Genomic DNA, 27,712 nt, shown 5'->3' on the forward strand with positions numbered 1-27,712 from the left:
CCAGAGCTACATGTTGTTATCTTAAAAGATTCTCCATGCAATGTAAACATTCATGTGAAGGAACAGTAAGAATGCAAACTCCATATACAGTATAGCGGTGTTGAGGCATGGTTATCTAGAATTCCTGCTATCAAAGGAAGAGGTACGATAAGGGCCCATTTGGCCCCTTTTGGGCCCTTTTATTGACCCCATGTCAAGTTTTATAGTTGCAGAAAACTTTGAAATATTGGTATGAAAAATGTTAGACATGTTCCATGTCTGTCATCAAAAAGTCGATTTGTAGAACTTAGAAGGGGTGTTTTTAAGTATATCTATGAAAACCAGATTGGGTCAAACATTCGTGCAAATATTAGAAAAGCACTTCATAAAATCTCTAAGATCAGCCTTTTAGATACCACGAAAGGTGTCAAAAAGTATTACCACTGCATTCAGTGTTGTCAGAGGTCCTAAATATGCAATTGTTGAAATGAAAACATTATAGTTCAGTTCTTATAACAGTTTCTAAAACTTTTTCCCAATTGTTAATTATGCAGATCCTATTGACCAATAGGACCCTTATCATACCTTGCCCTTTGTAAAAAGTTAAAGTACATAAATATAGGAAATACCTCAAATCTGAGGATAGAAGATTCATCAACTATACAAAGCTCAAAAAACTTTCATTCTATAAAATGTTATTAATACAAAAATTTGACAAAAATTCAATCCCTTTCTGTTGGCCCTTCAGACAATAACATTGATGTTGTACCCAACAGTTCATGATGACATCTCAGGGCTCGATTTAAGATATGTTAACCTACTTGCACCAGGTGCAACCTAAGATAGAAACCTAGCTGCACCATCCAAATTCCAGTTGCAACGTAGTGTGCTAAAATGTCAGAGGTTTCGGTGCACATGAACATATTTCCGTGATGTTGTACCCATGAAACCATAGCAACACAGAGACACAGCTGGTTCCTGTTTACTCGAGCTGTAATAGCCAAGAGGTGTCTATAAATAGCAAAGTTTTGATGCCATAGCTATTCAAAGTTTAGAAGAAATATGAGCTGACATATTTATGCTTATAATGTTAGATTTATTGCTGATATAATTCTTGAAACTTGACTTGCACCTGGTGCAAGTCAGACTAATAACTAGGCTGCACTTTGTAATATTGGGTTGCACCCGTGCAAGTATCAAAGCACTAAATCGAGCCCTGCATCTGTCATTCACATGCAGTGCACTGGAAGCAATGTAAAATTATTCACTTGGTTATAATATCTATCAGTCTGGTGGCCTAGGTTACAAGAATTAGGGTTTTAACAGTTGAAGTACAGGAGTACCCATGTTATTCTGATAGCCTGGAAGGTGTAACCTAGAGCACAGTTGTATCACTATATAACTTAATGTATCAGTACTGTTACAGGTGATTCAAAGCTTTCCATATATCAGTCTCAAACAAATGGCTGAAATAATATTTCCAAGACCACAAGAAAATGATTAATATTATATCAACTGCAGCTTAAATGACCAAACTGAGCTACAAATATCCCTAAAAAAGCATTTAACAAATGAGAACAAAATCAGTGAACTCTGGATGCTTATTATTGGTTATGCATTGTTAAATTTTCTGATCCACAATTGAATTTTTTTTTAAATGACAAAGCAAAAATGTAACTACCGGTATGTAATTTCATCCATGAGCACTGTTACAGGTTCAGGTGATTCAACGCTTTACATAAATTTAGTGGTTTTCTGTATCGCTATTGGAAATTTAAAAAAGCAAAAATACCCGTCAGCCTTTCAATGCTGCTGCAAGACCAAATCAATTTCTGGTGGTCTGACTCAGATTTGTTTGTACTGTCTCAGAGTATTAGGGATATATGACAGAATGGTCCAACAGAATTAGGGCAAGTACAGTCAAAGATACCAAGGAAAGTTTATATCTAAGTTGCATATCAGATGTGTCGACTTTCGGAAATTCCATCCAACCCCAAACCTTTGCAGTGCTGCCCCAAATATTTACCTGCGGTGGTTTATCAGGATGATAAACTGACATCGACCACCACAGCATGAGTTCACACCAGCACCTTGTATACATACATACAGCAGTCATTTGGAAAAAGGATTTTGACAATCTTTCTAGTTTGGTTATTACCAAATTACATAATACATATTATATATGAAAGCGGACAATAGCATATTGAATTTAAATTCAACATGTTGCTTTTGATCATAAGCTCATCACATGTAACCATGGTAACAATATAGTGCAGAGTCCATTTTCTTTGAAAATTCCTGTGCACAGACAAGTGTGTAATCTTCATGCCAGAGATAAATCGGTGAAATGTTCCTAGTGAAACCATATACATGTCACTGAATGTGAATTTATGCAGTGGGAAAAATACTGGTTCAGCAACACAACACACTGAACCTTTTGTCACCTACACGAAGTAGGGAGGTAGATTCTAGCTAAGCTATTACTCACTATACAGTTGTAGTTACTCCTTTAAACACACTTAGATAACCAGTCACACCCACCCTGAGCCAGTCAGGGCCAACGCAGAAGTACCGACAGACACACAGACACACAGACACAGACAGGAGGCCTGGCAGCCTGATCCTACCACCCACACAACGCAGTAAATGCAGTAGACATCAGTCTGTGTGATCTTGGAAGATGAGCTTCACATAGCCAGGGGCAGATGCAATAGGCGTGGCACAGAAAGGGCAGATTGCTCGGAAACCATGGCAACCGTGCGGCACTGCCACAAGGCACCAGTATCTGTGAGGGAATAAAAGTAAACAGTATGATAATATGATATTTTCATGCCAATATAGGCAGTCATTGAAGTAGACTAATGCTTAGTCCCTGAATATACATAATTTTTGAGAGTAACAAATAAACTCATTTAAATTGAAAAGGAGCCCAAGTGAGATGGAAGATTCAGGTGCAGAAGTTAACAGACCCTCAACCTGGGGAAATCTAGACTTGCTTCATTTAAGGCTTTAGCATTGCAGGGAGGGCTCGGCATTAGGGAAAATAATGTGGTTCAGGGAACGTGAGTCAGAATACCATGGAAGACACAATAGCACACTATTACACATGTGGATGTGTACAATGAGTGAGTGAGTGAATGTTGCTTTTACGCCACTTTTAGCAATATTCCAGCAATATCACGGCAGGGGACACCAGAAATGGGCTTCACACATTGTACCCACGTGGGTAATTGGCGTTATGAGCAATCACTCTAATCACTAGGCTACCCAACCGCCCCACATGGGTACAATAAGTGAAGCAAGTCGTTAGTCATCCTCTGCATCTCCAGGGCCTGAATTTTTGTAAACCTACTAACTCCTAGATCCATTCCCATGGTTCTTTCAATCACAAATTAATGCCACATTGAAAACAGTTTTAACCACATCTTGGAAATACATGTCTTTCAGCTAAGTTTGAAAAGAGTGAGCAAACAGGTCATCTTGTATCTTGGTGTGGATGTAATGTAAGTTCTGTGATGGTATAACTAGCTTACCTGACTGTGTTTTCCGAGGCCACATGTGCACATGGGATGAATGCATAGGTGGGAGACTCGGCGTCAACATACAGACTCAACTCACAGCCCATCTGCAGCTTCACAAAGGGTCCCACCTGTCACAAAACAAGCATAGGTTACTAGCTATACAGGTAGGATGGGCACAGGTTACTAGCTATACAGGTAGGATGGGCACAGGTTACTAGCTATACAGGTAGGATGGGCACAGGTTACTAGCTATACAGGTAGGATGGGCACAGGTTACTAGCTATACAGGTAGGATGGGCACAGGTTACTAGCTATACAGGTAGGATGGGTGGGTTACTAGCTATACAGGCACAGGTTACTAGGATGGGCACAGGTTACTAGCTATACAGGTAGGATGGGCACAGGTTTAGCTGGGCACAGGTTACTAGCAGGTAGGATATACAGGTAGGATGGTTACTAGCTATACAGGTAGGATGGGCTGGGTTACTAGCTATACAGGTAGGATGGAGTCACAGGTTACTAGCTATACAGGTAGGATAGGACTAGCACAGGTTACTAGCTATACAGGTAGGATGGGCACAGGTTACTAGCTATACAGGTAGGATGGGCACAGGTTACTAGCTATACAGGTAGGATGGGCACAGGTTACTAGCTATACAGGTAGGATGGGCACAGGTTACTAGCTATACAGGTAGGATGGGCACAGGTTACTAGCTATACAGGTAGGATGGGCACAGGTTACTAGCTATACAGGTAGGATGGGCCCGGGTCACAGGTTACTAGCTATACAGGGTACAGGGATGGGCACAGGGCTATACAGGTAGGATGGGCACAGGCTAGCTATACAGGTAGGATGGGCACAGGTTACTAGCTATACAGGTAGGATGGGCACAGGTTACTAGCTATACAGGTAGGATATACAGGTATGGATGGGCACAGGGCTATATGGGCTATACAGGTAGGATGGGCACAGGTTACTAGCTATACAGGTAGGATGGGCCCAGGTTACTAGCTTTACAGGTAGGATGGGCACAGGTTACTAGCTTTACAGGTAGGATGGGCACAGGTTACTAGCTATACAGGTAGGATGGGCACAGGTTATTAGTTACACAGGTTGTATGCCTGAGCTGTTAACAATAGTTATTCAGTGTTTAGACTCACAGTAAGACAAAGAGGGCAGGTCCGAGTGTCGTCTGCATCCTGCTGTCCCCACTCATGTTTCCCATGGACGTGTCCACACTTGAGATAGACGTATGGTTGCCTCTCTCGCAGGTTGAGCGATCCTCGTGTTGGCAACACCAGAGTGTTCAGACCAACTGGGCACTGGGGCCGGCCAGCATTGATCTGTCGCACCATGTGTTCAAACTCGTGTTCACTCTGCAACAAACAAAACTCTGTACTAGTACCAGGGCTCATACCTGAAGAGTGAGTGAGTGAGTTGAATTTAAGGCCACACTCAGTAATATTCCAGCTATATGGGGGCGGTCTGTAAATTATCGAGTCTGGACCAGACAATCCAGTGATCAAACAGCATGAGCATTGATCTGCGCAAGTGGGAACCGATGACATGTGTCAACCAAGTCAGCGAGCTTGACCATCCGATCTCGTTAGTCGCCTCTTATGACAAACATGGGTTACTGACGGTCAATATTCTAACCCGGACCTTCACGGGTCATACCTAAAGTAGCCATTAAATGTGACAATTTCTATTAGTATGGCTGATGTGTAATTTCCACAACTTGAAACGAAAAAGTGTTAAACAAAAACATTATCTAAGCTGTTGTGACATATAACATGGCCAACAAAATAACCATAGCAACAAACTGATGAATATAATTTCAAATGTGCTTCACTCCTAATGCTCAGTTGTCTCCCTTTAATCCATTAAATGACTTAGTTCACGGCATACAATGTCATGCCACTCAACTGTGTCCTTTTCTTTAACAAGGAAAGATACAAACCAAAAATGTGGAATACAAAAATGGGAAATTAATTGCATGTGCCTAAAACCGTTAGGTGTATTTGGCAGACATAAATTTAGAAAGCTGCTACAAATGAAAACTGAACATACAGGAGAGGTTATAAGACCCAGGGCCGATCTCCACACTAGTGTTGCTCCACATAGGTCGACTAGCGTCCCATCACGAAGGATATTGTCCTCTTCTAAGATCTGGAAAAACAAGGGATATCTTTGTGTAAAAAAAATGTCACCTAGTAGTAATTTGTATAGTGGCATGTGTTCCCATGTACAGTAGTACATCAGCAACAAATGAGACAAAGTTAAACACCGGTCCAGGAAACTAGATGTATCCGAATGTAACAGGAGTAGGAATTTATTTGACATGCTAAGACCTACTGTCACGGCTATATTGTGCAAATGTAAATGTTTTGTCACCTAGCAGGATCCTGGGCCACGTTTCACAAAGTGATCACAGCAGTAAGACGCTTGTCAGTCCATGCTTAAACATACACTTATGACAGCCGTAGTGGTACGTTCTTTTCATGGAGCATAGCCCTGGGCCTAGATTTTCGTAGCTCTCTTAGCGCTAAGATAGTAGTTGTAAGTGCCATACACTGACATTAACTTACGACTATATTAGCCTTACGAGAGCTTCGAACATCTAGGCACTGGTCCCCAGCAACTTTGCCTTGTATATGCCATCGAATTACACCTGATATGTGGACGTTTTTCAAGAGGACATTTCAGACAAGGGGTTACCTGACAGCTTTTAAGTGGTGAAGGCCGGGATTCTCTGAGTGGAAACACCCCTCCTCCGACAGACACTTCCCGCCATACACCTGGTTTGGCAGATGGCGTGAAGCCCCCAGTCGGCTGCATGATGAACACACCGTTGGTGGTCAGGCCATCTATCTCCTCACCCGCATACCACTTGACTGCCTTCTCCTGAAACACAATACAGAGTTTACCAGATATAAAGAGCATTTCATCTTATTAACAATGGACCCAAATAATTTGCATTGCAGGTCCTGGGGTACATAAAACATGGAGAATCATACAGCTGTGTGAATCATTGAACTTCCAGCAATCAGAATTGATGTCTGTGTGTCAGATATGCATGTGACTGACACTCCTATACTTGTATTAAATGTAATTAAAGTTCAATATATCAGCAACGGATTTCGTTCACTCCAAACAAGGACACATTTAGGATATGAAACTAAGACAAAGAGCTGGGAAAAAAGTCTGACATTTTGTTCAAAATTGGAATTTTTAACTGTTCTTACTTTCTAAGGAATTGGGGGATGTTTATTCTTGGAATTTTTACTGTCATTTACTGCTGACTGAATATTGTCCTCTGAGCAAGTCTAAATACATTCCTCCTGACAATAAGGTCCAAATCTATTATTGTCAAAAGGTGTCTGAGCATGCAGAATCATTAAAATTAAATTAAATCACATAAAATATTTAAAATCAAGTGCCACATGGTAACACCGTGCACTCCTTTTGGACCCTGAGTTGAAAGCAGATAAACAGAGCTATTTCTTTACCCAATGTGTCTAAAAGCACAAATACTTATGTAATGTTTTATGCTTGCTTCTTCACCAAAAATATATATAATGGACAACTTACACCAAGAAAAATATTTCTGCCTGAATCAAATCCAGCAGCATATATCCTGGCTGTATATGGTGGGTTCCTGTCTACTAGTATCCTACATGCAAACCGGGATATTGTGCTCTGTGTTATGTTTTCTGTAGTTCCTCGCTGATTCCCAGGAATGGTATCCATGACAACAAAGTCAATTGGATTCTCTGAAGATCGGCCAATCTGTAATGAAAGAATATATATACATGAAAACTTTTATGACTGCAGGTAAAAAACAAATCATTTTCAAGGAGAATGTATTGCAAATCAAGTTTGGATCAGACAATCTTGTGATTAATATAGTGAGCAGTGATTCATGCTGTGCTACAAAATGCTATTGACTGCATCACTAAGTCTGGCCATTAAGATGGTGTGTACAACAAGGACTGACTGACTGACTGAGTTTGGTTTTACGCCGCTTTTAGCAATATTCCAGCAACATCACGGCGGGGGACACCAGAAATGGGCTTCACACATTGTACCCATGTGGGGATTCGAACCCGTGTCTTCAGCGTGACGAGCCAACGCTTTAACCACTAGGCTACCTCACCGCCCCTGTACAACAAGGAAAGGTTGCTGACGACGAAACATATGCTTCCAAAATCCCATCGGCAAGACTTTGTTGACCCATTTCAGAATATTGGATAAGTATCTCTCAGAAAACTTGAGCAGTTTCTGAGAAAACCAGTCCCCCCCCCCCTTCCCCCTTATATACGAAGTAAAACAACTTGGATCAATTGCTTAACTTTATGAAACTTTCTTCACTCATTCGAGATCATGACCAGCAACATTTTGTCATTCTTATAACTGAAATAGTTTTGGAGAAAATTTGTCTTTTTTAATAGGAAGAATGGGGGGGATTTGTCGGACTAACTTCATTTCGATGTCCGCAATCATCTCACTCTGTAGTGGGTAATACAATGAACAAAAAATATCCGATCTTTAAACTCTACCAGTGCTATCTGAGATCTATACACAATATTCCCATATCCAACATTGTACAGTTAATGGTACTGTGATATGAAATAAATTCTACTGCAGTTCCCATGGCAACAGTTACCTGGAACATGTCTGTATCCTCATCCTGCTTGTACTCCACTATGACAGCCTTGTTCCTGGAGAGAGTGTACGACACCGAGTGTTGGGCAGTATCCTGCACCGCCTGCAAACAAATACCCACTCTAGGTTAAAAAATAATACTTTCCCCCAAAACAACATTGTCAGTTGTGAATGTTTACAGAACCTGAGGTTCCAGGCTAGTATTGGTCTGACTTGGTTGATGCATGTCATTGTATCCCAGCTGTGTAGACCGATGCTCATGATGTCAATCACTATGTTAGACACACAACACAAACACAACATATGTGTGAAGTGTTGTTCAATTTGTGTACTTTCTAAAATCAACTGCTGGAATCCAAGGGAGACAACTCTACTGTTACTAAAGGCACATACTACACTACATTCTCCCACCTTGCATTGTGTAAACATGTTTTATCTATCTATCTATCTATCTATCTATCTATCTATCTATCTCTCTCTCTATATATATATACATATATATATATATATATATATATTCACTCTGTGCACTGACTCAGCATTCACTTGATAAAGAAGCAAGAATTAGCTCTGAAACGTTGTATAAAGAATAGAAAAGTTGTTATCCATAAACGTGTCATGTATTCAGGCACAGACATTACAAGAACAGGTAAAAGTATAATTTACTATGGAGACAAAGTTAATTTTCAGGCCATAAATGGAGTGACATAGCTGACTAGCTCATGGGAGCTTACACCAGAGCAGTATATTTTTCATTATGATGTCATTAAACAATGTAATGTTAAATCTGAGTCTCACACTTTGGTACAATGGACACAGAAAATCAAGGCAGTTTCATCTTTGAACACAGCATCAAGGATGAAAGAATGAGTGAAAGTTTCTGTTTGAAACTATTGGCAGCTGATAATAAAATCCTTGTGAAAACCTAGCTGTATATAAGTGATATATACATCTGACAGTATGCCAGGTGTATGCTAAACGCTGTCATTCTGAGAGAAGACAACTACAGGAGCCAGTGAGTTCATGCCGCTAGCCTTACCTTGGAGGACTGGGGACTAGTGACAAGATGTTTACGGAAGGGTTTGACACCATTTGCCCGTGATCTCTTCCACAAAATATACTTGCTTCTTCTCCGTCCCTTGTCACCACTAGGCAGGTGCCCATTGTACCTACAAACAAGAAACATATTCAACTCATGGTGGCATGAAAGTAGGGGAAAAGGAAAGCCCACAGTGGCACAGGGGAGGATGTTTTACCACCTTACACAGATCAACTAATCCTTGGGTCGGGGATAAGTACAAATTCTTGTTTTCTCTTTCCAATTAACAGTGTTCACGAATGGTGTTTCAAAGTAACAGGACATTGGGTCCTGTAAGCTTCAGCTGTCTGTCTGACCCATTGAAAATTCACAGGACCCAAAGAATAAAATTAAACACACATTTCAGATTTAACATTTCTTATAATTGGCATTGAAATTATTAACAAACATAAGATTTATAAACAGCAAACAAGTGTCAACTTCAGTCAAAGTCATTGTGAAATATACAGTCAGACACTGGGGCCAGCGGGTTGTAGACTTCTATCAGACCTTTGCCGAATCTGCCGGATTTGTCAGAGGGTCAGACGCTATTCCTGAACACTGAACTAATCTTTTCACACAAGAATCATAATCATATTGTAATGGTAACAATAAATGATACTGAGACCGGTCCATTGTCTGTCAGAACCTGGCTGATGCAAAGCACCTGCACTTACCCCAGGACAATGAGCTCTCCATATTTGATGGAGTCCCCACCCTGAGCTGGCTGAGGGCCCTTCTTGGTGGAGACGGACGACGGGCCCGGGGGAGGCTTGGAAGACACCTCCTGAATGCTGTGTGTAGGTGACTTGGAGGAAATATCTTCACTTGGCCTGAAACATACATCCAACATACTCAAATGATTTGTTTGTATTTGTTTATTCATGCACTCGGCAATATTCTGTACTGTATATCGCCAAGTACAAGGAATGAATTTTGTACCTAGAATTACAGATGTTTCCCTTATGCACAGGGTAGAAGATCTCACAAATTTTTATTGGCAACATCAACTGGCACCTGATAACCACTGACAGTAAAACTTTGTATTTCATTCAAAATAACTGTTCCAAGAACTATTTGGATATGTACGCTTCTACTTTATCTGAATATCTGTATATGAAGGCAGTCTGAAATTCATCAAGTCTGGACCAGGCAGTCAAGTGATTGATCATTTGAATTGATCATGCAATTACCCAAGCCACCGAGCCTGACCACCCAATCCATTAGTCGCCTTTAACGACTGATATGGGTTGCTGGGGACCTATATTCTTACCTGGAATCCCCACGTGTTTACTGAAATGAACATTGTGTCGTCTAATTATCTTGCCCTCATTTGTCGAAATAATAACCCCCGACCTTTCGCTCTCATGCCAGACACTCTATCCACTTGGCCACCGAGGTGGTCAATACTAAGATGAGTAACTCTCTACAGTTTCACTTCCAGACACATGACTCCTACAGACACAAATTCAACAGACCTAAATTCAATTACAGCCCTGTACAGTGTTCCTGTTGATGGGAAGCCCTATAGAGATGATGGGACAGGTATTAGAAACCCCTCAATGCCATGGAACAGAAATTGGTGGGAGGGGGGTAATCTTTTTTCAAGGAACTAACTGCACCATAATGAAAAAAAAAAGGGTCAGTAATATATAAAATATATCTAATTACTGTGTGCTAGGCACCAGCTGCAAATGACTCACTGGTACATGGTAGTACAACCACACACAGTCACAGTTCATCAGCTACAGAGTGCAGAGTAAACCTTTTTCAGTTTTCAGAATTTGTAGCCTGTCCTCCTTGTATGTGACATGTATACTATGATTGTATTTTCTGCAGTTTTATTCATATCCAATGTGTTGCCAAATGCAGCTTTGAGAACTGGATCGCATGATAACAGGATCATAACTATGTGAAAGAACTCTAGAGACTGCAAGATGAGATTCCATGCCACATTAATAAACATATAGTTCACCCTTTTTTTTTGTCAACATAAAGTATTGGAGATATATATATACTGTCCAGAATTTGACCTTTGAAATTTGAAAATACTAACTTACTGTTGGTCCAAATTTACTACCAGAGAAATTTGAACCATCTGGAAAATAATTAGGACCTTTCAGAGTAATGTCTACCAATGTCAACATACTGTATGATTGGTATCTGGGTCAAAGGGTGATGGGCTGGAGAGCAGTACTGTGAAGTGTAAGAAACATCTCCTCTTTCAATATTGAAATTAGCAATCATTGTGATTCAATTCATTGTTTCTGTCTCAGAAGCAATCTCAGGGTTACTACTGGTGAAATGAAAGCAAAACTAACCCATTTACCGTGTTTACTTAGATTAATTGTGCAACGTAGTGTAGTAAACAGGAAACTATCAAGTGCAAATATCATGTGACCTCAAAACACTTAAGTATTTCAGTTTATATGAATAAATATTCATTTAAACATCGTGTTTCTTGGAGTATTCACAAATAGAGTAATATAATAATCTAACTACCATGACAATACATTGATTTTCCAAGAATATTAGGCTTTGAATATGATGTATGAAGCTTTTCACTTCATGGCCAACAAGCAATGATTACATTATTCCATGTCTGGTTCATTTTCTTTTAAGACTTTAGTAAACACTCTCTGGCAGATTCAACACAATGTGCTTGTTGATTTACAGTGGAGTTTGTTGGGGGGAAAATCCTGAGATTACCATACAACCTAAACAGTTGTCACCAAACATGAGACTCCATTTGATGACAAGACACTTATTAATGACATGTTGTTATACACGGAATTCAAAGATTCTCGATGACAGTATTGTGTAAGTGAGTGAGCGAGGGTGGCTGGATGCATAGGTGTATGTGTAGGTGCTTGCATATGTGTGTGCGCGTGTGCATGTGTGTGTGTGCATGCATGCCTGTGTGCAGTGGGTGTTTGTATGTATGAAAACGTGTGGAATCAAACCTGGGTCTTCAGAGTGACAAACAAACATTTTCACTATACTGCCCCAAAGGAACAACACCGGTTAGAGGTGAGTGAGTGAAGCGTGTTTAGTTTTATGGCACACTCTGCAATATTCCAGCTATATGGTGGCGGTCTGTAAATAATCGAATCTGGACCAGACAATCCAGTGATCAACAGCATAAGCATCGATCTACACAACTGGGATATAAAGACGTGTAAACCAAGTCGAGTCTGACCACCCGATCCTGTTAGTCACCTCTTATGACAAGCATGGGTTACTGAAGATCAACTCTAACCTGCATCTTCACGGATTGCCTAGTAGAGAACACTATGAGAACAATATATATTTTCTTTGAAAGTTCAAATAATTACAATTTTACAGAACAAATGAGTGACAAACTATATGACTCCCACATTATTTACATACAAAATAGCACCCCAAAATATCAAACATTAACAAATGAGTAATTTTCTATCAAATATTTGTCTACAGCAAAATAAAAGACATAAAAGGAGGTGAAAATAGAAATTTTGAAAAAAAACCCCAATATAATGCCAACACGCATAAAGCCAATCTGACCACCCACCTGAACCTAGCCATGCTTCCTGCTACACCCTCCACAACAATAGCTGTCCACGGCCATATTTACATAATCCATGACGGAGCAATTCTTCCCATGCTCTGAATATGTTGTACAACACAATTCAATTGTTGATGTCAGTGGGGCGACAGCATTGCGACGTGCCGCATGGCAATTCCAGAAACCAGATGTAACCTACAAGTCATCATTCTCCAGGTGTAAACAAACCTGTGAGGCCAAATTATATTCCTACTGTGGAGTACGTAAGGATTATGAATATTTATGCTCATCCCTCTGTTCAAGATGAAGTTGATGTGGAATTGTATTATTAAATTCAGCATTGGCTCGGTATCTATTTTGAACAGGAATCATGAAACTTTAAACGAGTCGTCGCATGAACATCCTGTGTGTTCTCTCAAGTGTGGGAAGAACGTGGTGGTCATTATTGCTCATGTTGTCAGTGTTACCAATTATACTGGCTCTTAAATGTCAGAAACCATTAGCTGACAAAAATCCTTGTATAATTGTAAATTGTAAACTATCACCAGAACTATTTCTATTACAATTCTGTAGACAAAATGGGTTTTTTATAAATAATTGTAAACAAGATTAGAATTTATCTTGCAACCATATGCAAGCTGGCCAATAAAGAATGGACTTATCGTCATTCTTTCAACAGTGAAATTCTTCCATGCATACATGCTGTGGAGCGAGTAATTGTATTCACTTGTTATACACTCTCTGTGGTATAAAAAGAAACTTCGGCCACCATTTTGTTGTTTGTTGAATGAGAGCTTTTTGTTGCTGACAAAGTCATAAGTAGGAAAAGGTAAAGGAAAATTTAAAATAAAGCTGACGGCAGCTTTTTTTTCCAAACTGAATCATGAAAAGTGTTATAGAAATACATGGGAGGGGAAAGGAAAAAACAAAACCCATATAAATTTGTCATTTTTTATGAAATTATGTTTTGGAGACAAATGCCTCTATATTTGTCATGCAAGGAAGTTCACTATGACTCATCAACTATACAATCTGACGAATAATGAAAATGAACATCATAAGATTCATTGAGGATTTTGTTTAAATCACCAAGAAATCTCCAAATAAATTGCTTGTATGAAATACTGGGGCTCATAAGTGTAACATTTTGAAAGATTACTTCTTATTTAGATTAAAAAGGATCAGCAATCTGTTGGTCCAACAAAATAAAATAAAATAATGGCCTTCCCCTGATTAAGGAAGTTATGGGTATCTGTTTATCATTAAATGTTTAATGCCAATGATCCTCAAAAACATCATCCAGGAATTCCTTTAAGTAGCTTTGTACATTGAATATGGTACTACCGGACAAACCGTGGTATAACATTCCCTAAATGATGTGATTGTGGCTTTCTTATCTTAGAGTACTGGCATAAACAAATGGCAGCAAATGACTAGACTCCATACCATTAATGGGGCACTTCAGAAATGAGGGATATACATATTTCTACACAATCTCCACATTGAATTGCAATACTGTAGACTAACAACTAGGCTCTGAAATGAACATATTTTTTTAGTTCATAGTGAAAAAATAAAATATAATGAAAATGAGCCCTGAGACTTACTTCATTTTCAGAAGCTGTGGAAATCTAGACTTGCCACATTTTCTAGACTTGCATGAGTTTTCTTGGATATATTTGCTGCAGGGTCTGTATGACAGACTAGCAATACTGTTCAAACTCTAATTATTCTAAGAATAAACACCCTTGTGTCTGTGAACTGTAAATATCATGTATCACTGTTAGGAATACAAGATTTGCATAATTCTCTATTTATTCCTAATATATTATTTAAAATCCTCTCAACGATTTGGGGCAGTGGGTTAGCCTAGTGGTTAAAGCATTGGCTCATCATGCCAAAGACCCGGGTTCGATTCCCCACATGGATACAATGTGTGAAGCCCATTTCTGGTGTCCCCCGCTGTAATATTGCTGGAATATTGCTGAAAGCTGCGTAAAACTGAACTTACTCACTCACTTCAGGTACTAGCTAACAAAGTTAGGAGCATAAGCCTTATAAACTCATTTGATACTTTCCATATTCTATCATTATTTGATCTTCAGCAACCCATGCTTGCTGTAACAGGGGACTAATGGGGTTTAGGTAGTCAGGCTTGCTGGCTTAGTTGACACGTTATCGTATCACAACTGAGTAGATCGATGCTCATGATGTTGATCATTGGATTGTCTGGTCCAGACATCCAGACACAATATTTTACAGACTGTCGTCATATATAGGCGGAATATTGATGAGTGCGATGTTTCACAACATACAAACAAAATGATTATTTCATGAAATATTTTCCATTTCAATATTGTAAGAAAAGATCAATATACTTCCAACTCGACCATGATGTTAGAGGCCATTTATCGGAATTGCCAACATTTCTTATGGCAACAGCCATTACGTAATATTTGATAATAAAATACCAAATTCCTCAGCTGATACTCATGGGCTGGTAGTCATGATCTGCAAGTCAATCTTACTCGGGGGTTGGGGTTTTCAGGGCTGGCAACCCCCAGCGTGATCACCAGCCCTGGTGCTATGTTTGATATGAAAACAAACAACAACATGCTGGAGATCAATCAAGTCAAACGGGGAGGCAGGCTCCGTTCCTGTGTCACAGGTGAAAAAAAATCCACGTGATGAATCCTCTTACAGCAACCTTGACACCCAAAGTGGTATTGTCCCTTCCAACAAGCACACATGCGCTGTTTACAGTCTAGATCTACATTGTCACAACTGTTGACCCAAGAAAACTCAGACAATAAAAAAAGCACTGGGTAAACAACATGGCACACTGTTGTTTCCGGCTGTAACACGAAGTGTCAACATCGGCTTTCCTGGCGTGGTCTTGACCAGTGTTGGAGACAGTCTAGCAGACAAGCACTTGTCCAACCTTGCACTATGGTCATTTGAATGTGTTGTAACTACCGGTATACTATACCGAGGGTTATACGATATGAATTGTCTTACAAGGGTGTTAATATATTATCCATATTGTTACACGTCAAACATTGATTCAGATTGCTCATAAGAATGTTTATAGTGAGCTGAAACAAATGGAATATCATTAGATATTCAGTGAGAAGGACAAGCTGCAAAGTACTAATCCTTTTACTTTCTTTTAAAATTGCCATAATAAAAGTATCATATCTGACAATATCTCATGCGTGATATAAGTATTGATTTCTTTATTTTATTTACACATTTATAAATGTTCTTCACAGTGTTATTCAAAGTTGAATATGCCTTAATGAAATATGATAAAAGTTGAAGTCAAGATATTTATTGATGTTATCTACGACAATATTAAAAAAAATAAAGACATGTTGGAAACTAATCTTTGAAACTCTGCAACAACAAATTATGTCTAAATTGTGAGATAATAAAAATACATATTTGAAATATGAATTTTCACAGTTTAAACCTACCAACCTGAAATCTTTGGTTCACCATTCACCACTACAACCTTGGACAAAAACCTCATAGCCTGCACAGGTCATGCTCATGGATGCAATCACATCAACAGCTTAACTCTCTTAGTAGAATATTATGTCATGGCCATTGTATATAGAGTCGTATTACCTACGGAATAACCTTGATATACCATGGTCAAACCTCGTGGCTGATTATGTCACATGTCATGTTGGTTCAGCTCCATGGAAGTTTAACTAACATGCCAGTCATGTTTACTATATCAGTAGTCTGTTGTCAGTAACATTTTTGGTGGACTAATAAGATTGTCAATGAAAGATTGAGGTCCATGGAGCTTTGCCTATTTACAGCAAAGGTCCAGACACAGTACCATGCATAGCTGCCATACCAATCCTGTTAACAACATATGCCTGGCCAATAGCCCATAGACAGTAACATTCTAGGTGGACCAGTAATCGTCAAAGAAAACTTTGTTGATCTTGTTGCCAGCTATAAGAACAGGTCTAGAATAATTGATCAAGGACGTGAGTGAAAGGAAGACAGGGTAATTCAGTTACTCAACATCTGCTAGAATGATATTCATAAATTTGATGGAGCAGACAAAAAAAAAGTTGTGTCAAAACTTTAATTAAACTTATTAGGCTTTGCCTCATTCCCTCTTAAAGTCCATCTGTCATGTCTGTTTTGTAACATAATTCAAACTTTTGATGTTTTTTTATTTTGTGAAAACCACTAACTTTTGATTTTACACAATTAACATTTCAATTAAAAGAGACACATAACACACAATTAGAGTAGTGATGTCAGAACTTTTCCCAACAACAGTATTGCTAGCCTTTGATGTCAACTATGTCCCTAGGCCAGGTATTTGTTATTTGTTGGATCACAGATCATTTCAGAGGAAGGGGATTTGATTTCCTTAATTACCTAGGAAATCTCAACCTAGGTACTTGTGATTTTGTGTGCAGAATGTTTGATTTCCTCAGAAGAGATTTCAGCAAAATCTGTGTATCAAGGACAAGATCTTTAGATTGATTTGGCAAAGTGAATGCCAAACTGAGAACTGAATTAGTGTTCTTGATGACTGTTAGAAAGAAGTAAATAGTTAAAATATTTCAAAATCTGATGTGCCAGTGCAAAACTGTGTGTTAATTTATTGAATATTTTCCCCCTATTTTTTCACTGCAATAGGTAGGCAGGTCTGTGATACAACAAATAAAAAATGGCCTTGCATGAACCTAAAGTGTGGAAACTACAGCTTACAGAGCCTGTCATTGTTGGCTTAAGTCGAAAACACTTCTGGAGAGTTACCAGTTAATCTCAGTCTGAGACTTTTGTCAATCACTTGTCCCAATTCCCTTCTGGTAAAATTTCATTTAGTCTGGTAAGATCAGCTTGTGCTAGTGCTATACTAAGACTATCATCTACTGAAAATATTGCCAAATTACATCATTGGACAAGTAGACGCAAAAGTTTTGTCACAGACTAATCTTATTTTTAACACTGGCCATCACCCTGGTACACTAGACTAAACAAAAACAACAACTAACCATTCCATAAGATCAAATATGACTTGATGCAGAAAATCATACAGTGAGTGAGTGGCTTGTGTTTAAGGCCAGTGAATCATCATCATCACAGCATGTCAGCTTAAGGGGAAGACTGACTGACTGACTGAGTTTGGTTTTACGCCGCTTTTAGCAATATTCCAGCAACATCACAGCGGGGGATACCAGAAATTCGCTTCACACTTTGTATCCATGTGGGGAATCGAACCCAGGTCTTCGGCGTGACGAGCCAACGCTTTAACCATTAGGCTACCCCACCGCCCTCTTAAGGGGAAGAACCGACCTGTCAAGAAGGTCTTGGATGTTTACCACTTAGGTGATACATAAGCATGAAGTGAGTGAGTGAATTTAGTTTTATGTCGCTTTAGCAATATTCCAGCAATATCACGGCAGGGGACACCAGAAATGGGCTTCACACATTGTACCCATGTAGGGAATCAAACCCGGGCCTTCAGCATGATGAGTGAACGCTTTAACCCCTAGGCTACCCCGCGGCCCTCATGAGCATGGATATGGTCCTGACAAACCTTGGAATATAATCAGGGCAAACCAAGATTTGAACCCAAGACCACTGGTTTCTTGTGTGCATAAGGACACAACTCTGTACAGCGAATTACAGCACCTAAGATGGGTGGGCAAACTGTGTCCCCCAAAATTATTATGTCACAAAGGAGTTTTTGAAGTTATTCAAAATATAAACATTATTTATGAACATCCCTTTTTCATTACACTGATTGACTGAAACAGGTTTTAAATTCTCAAATTTAATTTCAACAGAATGCTATGAAAGCAGACAAAGAGGAATCTTTTTAAATAAGGGGGTCACACTGACAGTGGTTATCTCCCCTCCTCGTGTTCAAACTATCAACCACCTATTTTACTGTCCAGACTGATTGTTTACCATTTGCGTTGACATCCCTTTAAAACTGCTGACTTGAGCAGAAAGCAAAGTGTTGATAGACATTGATAATACTGGACATCAGAAAGTGAGCTTGAACTATGAATTCCAATATTCCCTAGGCTGATATTAGTCAGTTTTCTATCCATATATAAACTGAAGAAGATGATGTTCACTCTTCAATATTCAAAACGTGTTTCCCTCTTCACTGTTGACTGCCAGCTAAACAGACACTCATTTGCATATATAGCCATATCCAAAGCCCATCTGGTATTCTTATTTAGGATTCTCCTACAGAGTAAACCTACCATTCCATTTTGCCATGAATGTATACAAAATGTCAGCAGAGACATTCTGGAAATATGGTTTCCCTTAAAATGGCGAATGTCAGGACGATGGTGGAGGGCAGTCTATGTGGATGAACTTCTTATAATGAAGCACAAGACACCAGCGCCAGATTGGCCTTTGTTACTGGTGTTAGTTAGCTTAGACTAGGCTTTACTCCACAGATAAACCAACAACAAACGCCTGCATTCCAATACAGGGCCAGACATACATGGATTACCATACCGGCTGGATAATTCACACAGAAAACCTTTCTAGGCCATAATTTGTATTTTTGGTTAACAGATATTTTCATAACTTTTACACTTTTTTTCACCATGAAGCTTTTTTCACTCTGGAACATGTTATTCTACAATATCATATATATATCTTTTTCAGTTTAAACAAATTTGTTTCATTCCACGAAGTTATCTGGATTTATATTATCTAGACAGGTATATATTATGTCCTGAAATATCTGGAGTATTTTTGCAAATCCTGGTAAGTGCTGGCAACAAAACTTATTGAACAATGCATTTTTTTTCACAAAATAACTAAGTTATGCTTTCATGTTTGCTGAGTTTGTTGAGCGTACTTCATTGTTTTAACTCACTGTAACTGAAATGTCTTGCAGTTAATCCTATTGAACGCACACTTTTTGTGTGGTGAACATGTAAGTATGCATTTGACTAATAAAAATATAACATTTCAGATTTTTACTTAATCCAGTTTTCATTTCTTTTATAGGTCAATGAACTCTGTAAACTGATAACACAGAATCAGGCCCAATGGCAAGCGAGCCAAAGTGAATAAAAGCATTATTGGAAATGACCAGTTCCTTTGTCATGGCAGCGTGCCAGAAGTATGATTTAGGAAGATAATTGGCTATTTACAGGAAAGAGTTAAACTATGAATATTAGCTATAATGGGAAAATGCTGTAACAAACTGATAACTTTTATCACCTGAACTGGAAATCAATGGAACAAAATGAATTGGAATTAGTTTTGTGTGAGGAAGTAACAGCATGAGCTAAATTCATCTGGAACAGTCCACAGTCCGTGTTGTCTCATGAAACATGACTTCATTTGTGGAGAGAGATTAATCCTTACAATTTAAGACTTACAGACTAGCTGTGGCATCAGACCCTCCAAGTGGGATATTTCACACACAAACTTTAAAAAAAAAATGCACAACAGATTATCATTATGAGTCTATCTGTCGTTCATAAGGAAGAAGTAAGGACGGATGCTCATTGCACATTAGGATGTGTAATGTCCCATACTTCAATACGTATCAGTTCAGTCGACTATTTGAAACATAATTTACATCAATTTGAGAGGAATTTCTGTTTTACTGATTTGGTTTGATTATAAAAAAGAAAGAAAAAAAGAAAATGCCCATGCCTTATTCAGCCCTCAGGGATTCATGTATCCTATGAGAATGTGTACAGCTATATTTGTGATTTAAAGGGTCGTTTGGGCACACAAGATCTGCATAATTTATAGAATGAGTAAACACTTTAGATATCATAATGGAAATAAATGCATGTTAGACAGGAGGAGAATAAGACTTCTGTCATTTCATCACTCACCTGATTCAGCTCTTGTTGCAACACTAAATGTTTATGTACGGTTAAAAAGCATCAAAAAGGCTGATCTATATAATTTATATAAATGTGAAAATGAGCAAATGTTCACTCAGATGTCATTTAGACATAGAAGGCCTCATTTAGACAAAGAACGTGGTCCCCAAAATGTAAAACAATCCAACCAATAGTTTTCAAGTTATTTGTTGAACCAAAATAACTTCAGAGGAACACAGTTCCTTATACCTCCTTATCCTTATACACCTTTCCTATATGACCCCAAACATTATAAGTCAGGTGTTTTACAAATGCTACTTCTCTGAGCCACTGACACAAACCTATCTAATTCAATTCAAAACAATGGACAAGTGATGAACTTTAACCTCATTATCCACAAAAATGAAGACTTCCTGCATCAGTACATTCTTATCCTCATCGACATCCGAGTGAACCAAGGCTTTTACACATATACTGCTTCCTCTTTCTGACTGTGGTGTAATTCACCTATTGACCTCACTGAAGCCTACGCCAACTGTAGACATGGCTGAGGTCACTACAATCACATCCTACATGCTTTCCCCAACAACAGGTCAGCTAGACATGGAAAGTAAGGCTATGGATTTAACAAGTTTGATAATAACTGGCTTGGTTTACATGCAATTTGCTGTCAACTCATTCTGACGTGTGTCCTTTCAGTGAAAGCTGGAAACAGGAAACAGAACCTTTTTCAACACTAATAGAAATGGGATGATTAAGACGGTTTGGGAAGAATTTACCATATGGCATAAATCATGAAATTATATTATTTGGCTAAAGTTTAAATATGGTTAAGTGACACAGATGTGTCAACATGTGTTCAAATATTCCTGACATGAAGTAGTGTAAAGAAAACTGTGAATTGCTAAATTAGAGATATCTGTAATCCACAGCTGTCACTGGCAAGAATGTGGCATCGGTAAAGAACAAATGAATTAAACCTAATCCTGGTAAAATGCAACTTTGTATTTGTGTGTGTGTGTGTGTTTTTTTGGCATGCATTATTTACTTAAACCCATATCAAAGACCTAACACTCTGGGGGTGACAGTTTTGTTACTGTTATGAAATGTTCAAACCAAAATGGAGAAGTAGTAGAAAAGCTGGCTTAATTCCTACACAACATCAGGGCAGCCGAACTGACCTTGCAGGCTTATGATTGTGACTCTGAGAATGTGCATCTGTTGTCACGTTGTTTGGTGTACAGACCAATGACCAAATGTTGGTTCTAACCAATGACCAGCATGACCCTGACATTGGTCCAGCTGTTCCCTCCCTGACATTGGGATTCCTTGGTCCAGCTGTTCCCTTCCTGACACTGGGATTCCTTGGTCCAGCTGTTCCCTTCTTGACATTGGGATTCCTTGGTCCAGCTGTTCCCTTCCTGACACTGGGATTCCTTGGTCCAGCTACTCCCTTCCTGACATTGGGATTCCTTGGCCCAGCTACTCCCTTCCTGACATTGGGATTCCTTGGTCCAGCTGTTCCCTTCTTGACACTGGGATCCCATGGTCCAGCAGTTCCCTTCTTGACACTGGGATTCCTTGGTCCAGCTACTCCCTTCCTGACATTGGGATTCCTTGGCCCAGCTACTCCCTTCCTGACATTGGGATTCCTTGGTCCAGCTGTTCCCTTCTTGACACTGGGATCCCATGGTCCAGCTGTTCCCTTCTTGACACTGGGATTCCTTGGTCCAGCTACTCCCTTCCTGACATTGGGATTCCTTGGCCCAGCTACTCCCTTCCTGACACTGGGATTCCTTGGTCCAGCTGTTCCCTTCTTGACACTGGGATTCCTTGGTCCAGCTACTCCCTTCCTGACACTGGGATTCCTTGGTCCAGCTGTTCCCTTCCTGACATTGGGATTCCTTGGCCCAGCTACTCCCTTCCTGACATTGGGATTCCTTGGTCCAGCTGTTCCCTTCTTGACACTGGGATTCCTTGGTCCAGCAGTTCCCTTCTTGGCACTGGGATTCCTTGGTCCAGCTACTACCTTCCTGAAATTGGGATTCCTTGGCCCAGCTACTCCCTTCCTGACATTGGGATTCCTTGGTCCAGCTACTCCCTTCCTGACATTGGGATTCCTTGGCCCAGCTACTCCCTTCCTGACACTGGGATTCCTTGGTCCAGCTGTTCCCTTCTTGACACTGGGATTCCTTGGTCCAGCTACTCCCTTCCTGACACTGGGATTCCTTGGTCCAGCTGTTCCCTTCCTGACATTGGGATTCCTTGGCCCAGCTACTCCCTTCCTGACATTGGGATTCCTTGGTCCAGCAGTTCCCTTCCTGACACTGGGATTCCTTGGTCCAGCTGCTCCTTTCCTGACACTGGGATCCCTCGGTCCAGCAACACTCCTGACATTGGGATTCCTGGGATCAGCTGTTCCCTTCCTGACATTGGGATCCCATGGTCCAGCTGCTCCCCTCCTCACATTGGAATCCCTTGGTCTATCAACTGTCCTGACATTGGGATGATCCCTTGGACCAGCTCTCTCCTCAAATATTCCAGGTTTGCTGGCTTGGTTGATGAATATAATCAAATCCCAGTTGCAGAGATTGATGAAAATGCAAATCCCTGAATTGTCTGGCCCAAGAAATGAACATTTACACAATATTGTCTAATAGCAGGAATACTACTAAGTGAAAAAGAAATAAGGAATGCTGGTTTGTGTAATAACTCCCAACACAAACTTTTAACTATGAACTAAATGTATTTCAGAATAGAAATCAACTGCTTGGCAGGATCATCCTATAAGCCTTGAAAAGTCTCTGGAATGAAAAATAACTATCCATTATATATACCCACTATATGTGTGAGTATAAGGCATCAACTAGCCCATCAGGTCACTTGTCCCACATAATAGCAGACACTATACTATTACTGTTGGCTACTGGCCAAAGGACAAGCAGTTACTTTGACCCTGTTTGGGCATAAAAATACCTGCCTAATTCCCACTTTATCACTTAAACAAACCTTGTATTGTACAAGGTCCTTCACTGTACAATCTAAGAGTGAAATACTGGACTTTGGTGTATAAGTGAGTGAGTGGGTTTAGTTTTACGCCGCTTTAAGCAGTATTCCAGCAATATCATGGCGGGGGGACACCAGAAATGGGCTTCACACATTGTACCCATGTGGGAAATCGAACCCGGGTCTTCTGCATGACGAGCGAATGCTTTAACCACAGGGCTACCCACCACCCCCTTTGGTGTATGAGGCGTCATGGGTTTACCTTCACTTACAAAAGTGGGGATCCAGGGGGACCCCATCAATAAATGTTACATGTCCTTGCTGGTAATATGAGGATTCTGTAGGGTATTGAAATGGTGTAGTGTAGTGTATGTTCAGATAATTACTTCAGAGCCTTCAATGAATCAGTGGTCATGACTGATGGGTGAAATAACAGACCCAGATAACTACTGTTCATTTGCTGTAGGTATGCTCTCGGTACTTTTGTGTGCTTCTCTGGATGCGACATTTCAGGTTTTCTGCTTCCATTCTGTACATATATGCGCGTAAAACCCTGAGGTATATTGGTTATAGATTCTGTTATAACAAGAGTTGCTCACGTTAATCAATTTTATCAATGGTAGGCTGATTTCAGTCTCCAGAAAACATTACCAAGGGATCAATCATGTCAAATATGATTAATAATTTCCAGTCATACATGTTCCGTTAAGTGAATCTGTTTGGGAATATTAAATGTGTAGAATTGCACAATGAGGCTAATAACAGTTATGGTTTCAATGCATTTCAAAGTGTCCCTAGTACAGTCTGGCAGATGATAATAGAATAGTACTAATTAGATATCTGTTGCAAGTTTATGTTGTATATATGAAGGACACTGAGAACAAATAGTAATTGACAAGTGTAAATGTTTTCAATGTAATTCAATCTTTTTTTTTTGCAATCCAAAGATCCGTGTTGAAAGTAAAACCAATTCCCGACACTGGTCTTGAACGTGACTGTCACATTGTTGGAAATAATCAGCCAGCATATCCGACATGTGAACCTGTTGACCTAAGATAACTACTGTATCACGGCCACCCTCTGACACAGCTGTGTCCCACTACATCATGTGACCTCACAACCACACCTCAGTGGCACACATAATTCAGGGAACACTATTGTATAACTTGACCTCTTCCCCACATGCACAATGTTCCATGCATGATGTCTTACAGTCACAATATCCACATATTATATGTGGTCAGGGTCAAACAGACCGATTTTTCATTTATGGACAACAAATTTGATACATGCCTTCACACCAGTAAATAAAATAATTAACTTTATAGTGAGCCATTTTATCTACTGATTCAACACAGATCTGATGACCAAACACCAACAGTCCCTATCATGATTAAAATCTGTTATCAAAATGTTCATAGAAAAAGATATTCAAGTTGAGAATATTGAAAGTAAAGTCTACAATCACAATGCAAAAATGAAGAATAACTGGAGATGTCTCAAGCCAGGAAAAGTGAAATTCCATCCAACTTAATTTCCCCCAAATTCCATTTTTATACAAACCATTAACCCAAGCTGATCTGTAACTTTCAGCTATGTACACCCCCAGACACAAATCCTCATATTTGAAAGTGTTTAAAGTGTGATGACTTTTCAGTGCAAAACAATCAGGGGTTACTCTGATGCAGGACTCGACATATTTCACCATGATCGAATATAACTTGCAATTTGCATTACAATGGATCTAAATAATTATTTAGGACAATGCCAACACAATGTTGAATCAAAACTTTTCAAATCTGAGGCAAGCAAACTTTGTTAAGGTAAGTGCTCATTAAAGCTTTAGCAGCATGAAGCTTTCACATATCCATGCATTTTAAATCTAGAATATGACTGTATTATGTACCACTACATAATATGAAATAAAGCATTAATTATTGTTTCAAAATCTTTCTGTGAAAAATATATATGGATTCAGATAACAGCACAATGCTGTATTAGGTGGCCATTTTAGATTCAACTGTAGTACTGAGAGGGACTCATTTGTAAAAACAATCTCCCATAGATGCTAGAATTACAAACACTGTTCTTTCCCCCATCACGATTTGATGCACAAAACAAAAATGGCCAATAATAGGCATGACTTCTATCCTTATGATCTAATATTGTATCAACCAGCAGCATTATCTCAAAAGCAAAGTTCATATTTCAAATACAATAAGATAAAATAACAATGATGAGTGATATTGACATAAAATATCTTTAACTTGTGTATATATCGCTTAAACAAACAATGAAATGCTCATGTCAGTACAGATGTTGCAAAATTTCAATGGCCTCTCAGGTTAATCCTGTCAATATTTACGTTAGGATACAAACATGACGAGTAGTACATCAGAGATCTAAAAATAGTAACCACTGATATACTGGTTTTTATGTTCAGGTGTCTCATCAGCTTCACCATCTGGGGCTAGTTTGCATTTAGCCTATCCCTATTCAAGGCAGTTGGCTTGACATTGACTGATTTATTGCCTCATCTTTGCCAGGACAGTAATCGGCTTAAATCAAGTGAAGTGTTGCATATAATTATCAGCACGCCGACTGGACATTAACTTTGTGTGTCTCTACTTCCTTAATCAATAATGATAAGATGATCAGATAGTGACACAGACTGTAGAAATTCTTATACTTCTTATCACATCCTGTCAGTAAGAGCTGTATATGTTGTATCAGTATCTGGCATATCCTTGAAGACATTTAAATACTGGTAATTGAGTGATTTATTAAATGCATGATACCAAACAATCAAATAGGACAGTCTCTATATGTCAGTCATATTTAGTATATCTTTAAATTTTCAGCATCTTGGTCAGTTGCCAGTCATGTAATAAATGATAACGGGAGCATTACTTGATACTTGGCACAAAACAATATATGGACATTATTATCATTTGCTACCATTTCTGAGGACTAGGGCAATGGAAAGTATTTTATTCACATTTAGATTTGACATAACAAAGTGTCAATTGATGTGACAAACTATATGCTTAAAGCGGTATAAATCATTAATCATTATGAAAACTTTCTTATCACCAAAACAATCACAATCAGCATTCAGTATAAGCCTGAACTTCTCCAAAAATGTTAACCTTTCAAGTCTCCGTCATCATGCAAATCGCTATCATTAGAAACATGAAGAAAAAAATAGTCAACTGATTATTCCCCAGTTCTTTCATAGCTGAGCTTGTAATCATCTGTCGTTGGAAATATAGCAAAAGGTGCATAGATGCAATAGAAATGAGAGCGTTATCTCATCACAAAACTAGCAGTCTGAATCTATGCTGAAATTATTGATTCTGACCTCTGAAACGGAATAGCTCTCACATTCCACCTGTTTCTTCTTACAATCTATGAAAACAAAGGCAAGGGTCTAAATTTGACAAAGGTGGGGTTTGAACATGTGGAGAAGATTATATATTTCAAGTGGAAATCATATTTACCTCTCTTTAGTATCTGGCATGTCCTTTTCACCAGTCTTCTACTAAGAATGCAAATTTCATCAAAATCCCATCACATGTGGAGAAATAAGGATTGAAAGTCGCAGAATTCTAATGACAACACTTCCATAGAAAATATTACACCGGAAGTAACCCTAACTTAACCTCGCAAGAGGGCGCTGGAAATTGTTTTCAATGTAAAATCTACTTTCCAACCAACTATTTCCAAAAGCACATAGCGTCAGTTGACACAAACATCTGTCTGTCGTTGAGGGTAAATGTGTATATATATCTGAAATTGAGGTTAAGATTAGAAGACTCCTTATAATCGTTTCGTTTGCATATATGGTATAGATCACAGATTATTGGTGTTTCTCATTGAATAAGTGGTGCATTTCATGTAAAAGAACATATAAGGGCTAGTATTTACCTTGGTAGGTTCCAAGATCGTCTCTTCAGCATGTTGGACAAGAAAATCTGTACAGGTTTAAGCTAGAAAGTAGCGTAAACATATCATCTATTTCTGGGTGAATGGAAGCTGTGGTCCGAAACAGCCCGCGGCACCAGA

The 27,712-nt window shown here is 39.1% G+C and overlaps 1 protein-coding gene across 1 annotated transcript; it reads right to left on the reverse strand.

The window, feature by feature from the left end:
* Positions 1-1,139: 1,139 nt before the first annotated feature.
* Positions 1,140-27,285, reverse strand: LOC124286149 (protein pellino-like). The gene is made up of 10 exons (XM_046722498.1): positions 27,148-27,285; positions 9,922-10,077; positions 9,206-9,335; positions 8,168-8,269; positions 7,093-7,290; positions 6,220-6,405; positions 5,572-5,670; positions 4,662-4,877; positions 3,513-3,628; positions 1,140-2,764 (listed from the first exon to the last, which is right to left on the reverse strand). The coding sequence occupies exons 1-10, from the start codon at positions 27,165-27,167 to the stop codon at positions 2,638-2,640; spliced, it is 1,350 nt and encodes a 449-aa protein (XP_046578454.1). The 5' UTR covers positions 27,168-27,285; the 3' UTR covers positions 1,140-2,637.
* Positions 27,286-27,712: the final 427 nt, after the last annotated feature.

The sequence above is a fragment of the Haliotis rubra genome, unplaced genomic scaffold, assembly GCF_003918875.1.
Source record: "Haliotis rubra isolate DU_JTF1 unplaced genomic scaffold, ASM391887v1 Scf377, whole genome shotgun sequence".
NCBI classification, from domain to species: Eukaryota; Metazoa; Mollusca; class Gastropoda; order Lepetellida; family Haliotidae; genus Haliotis; species Haliotis rubra.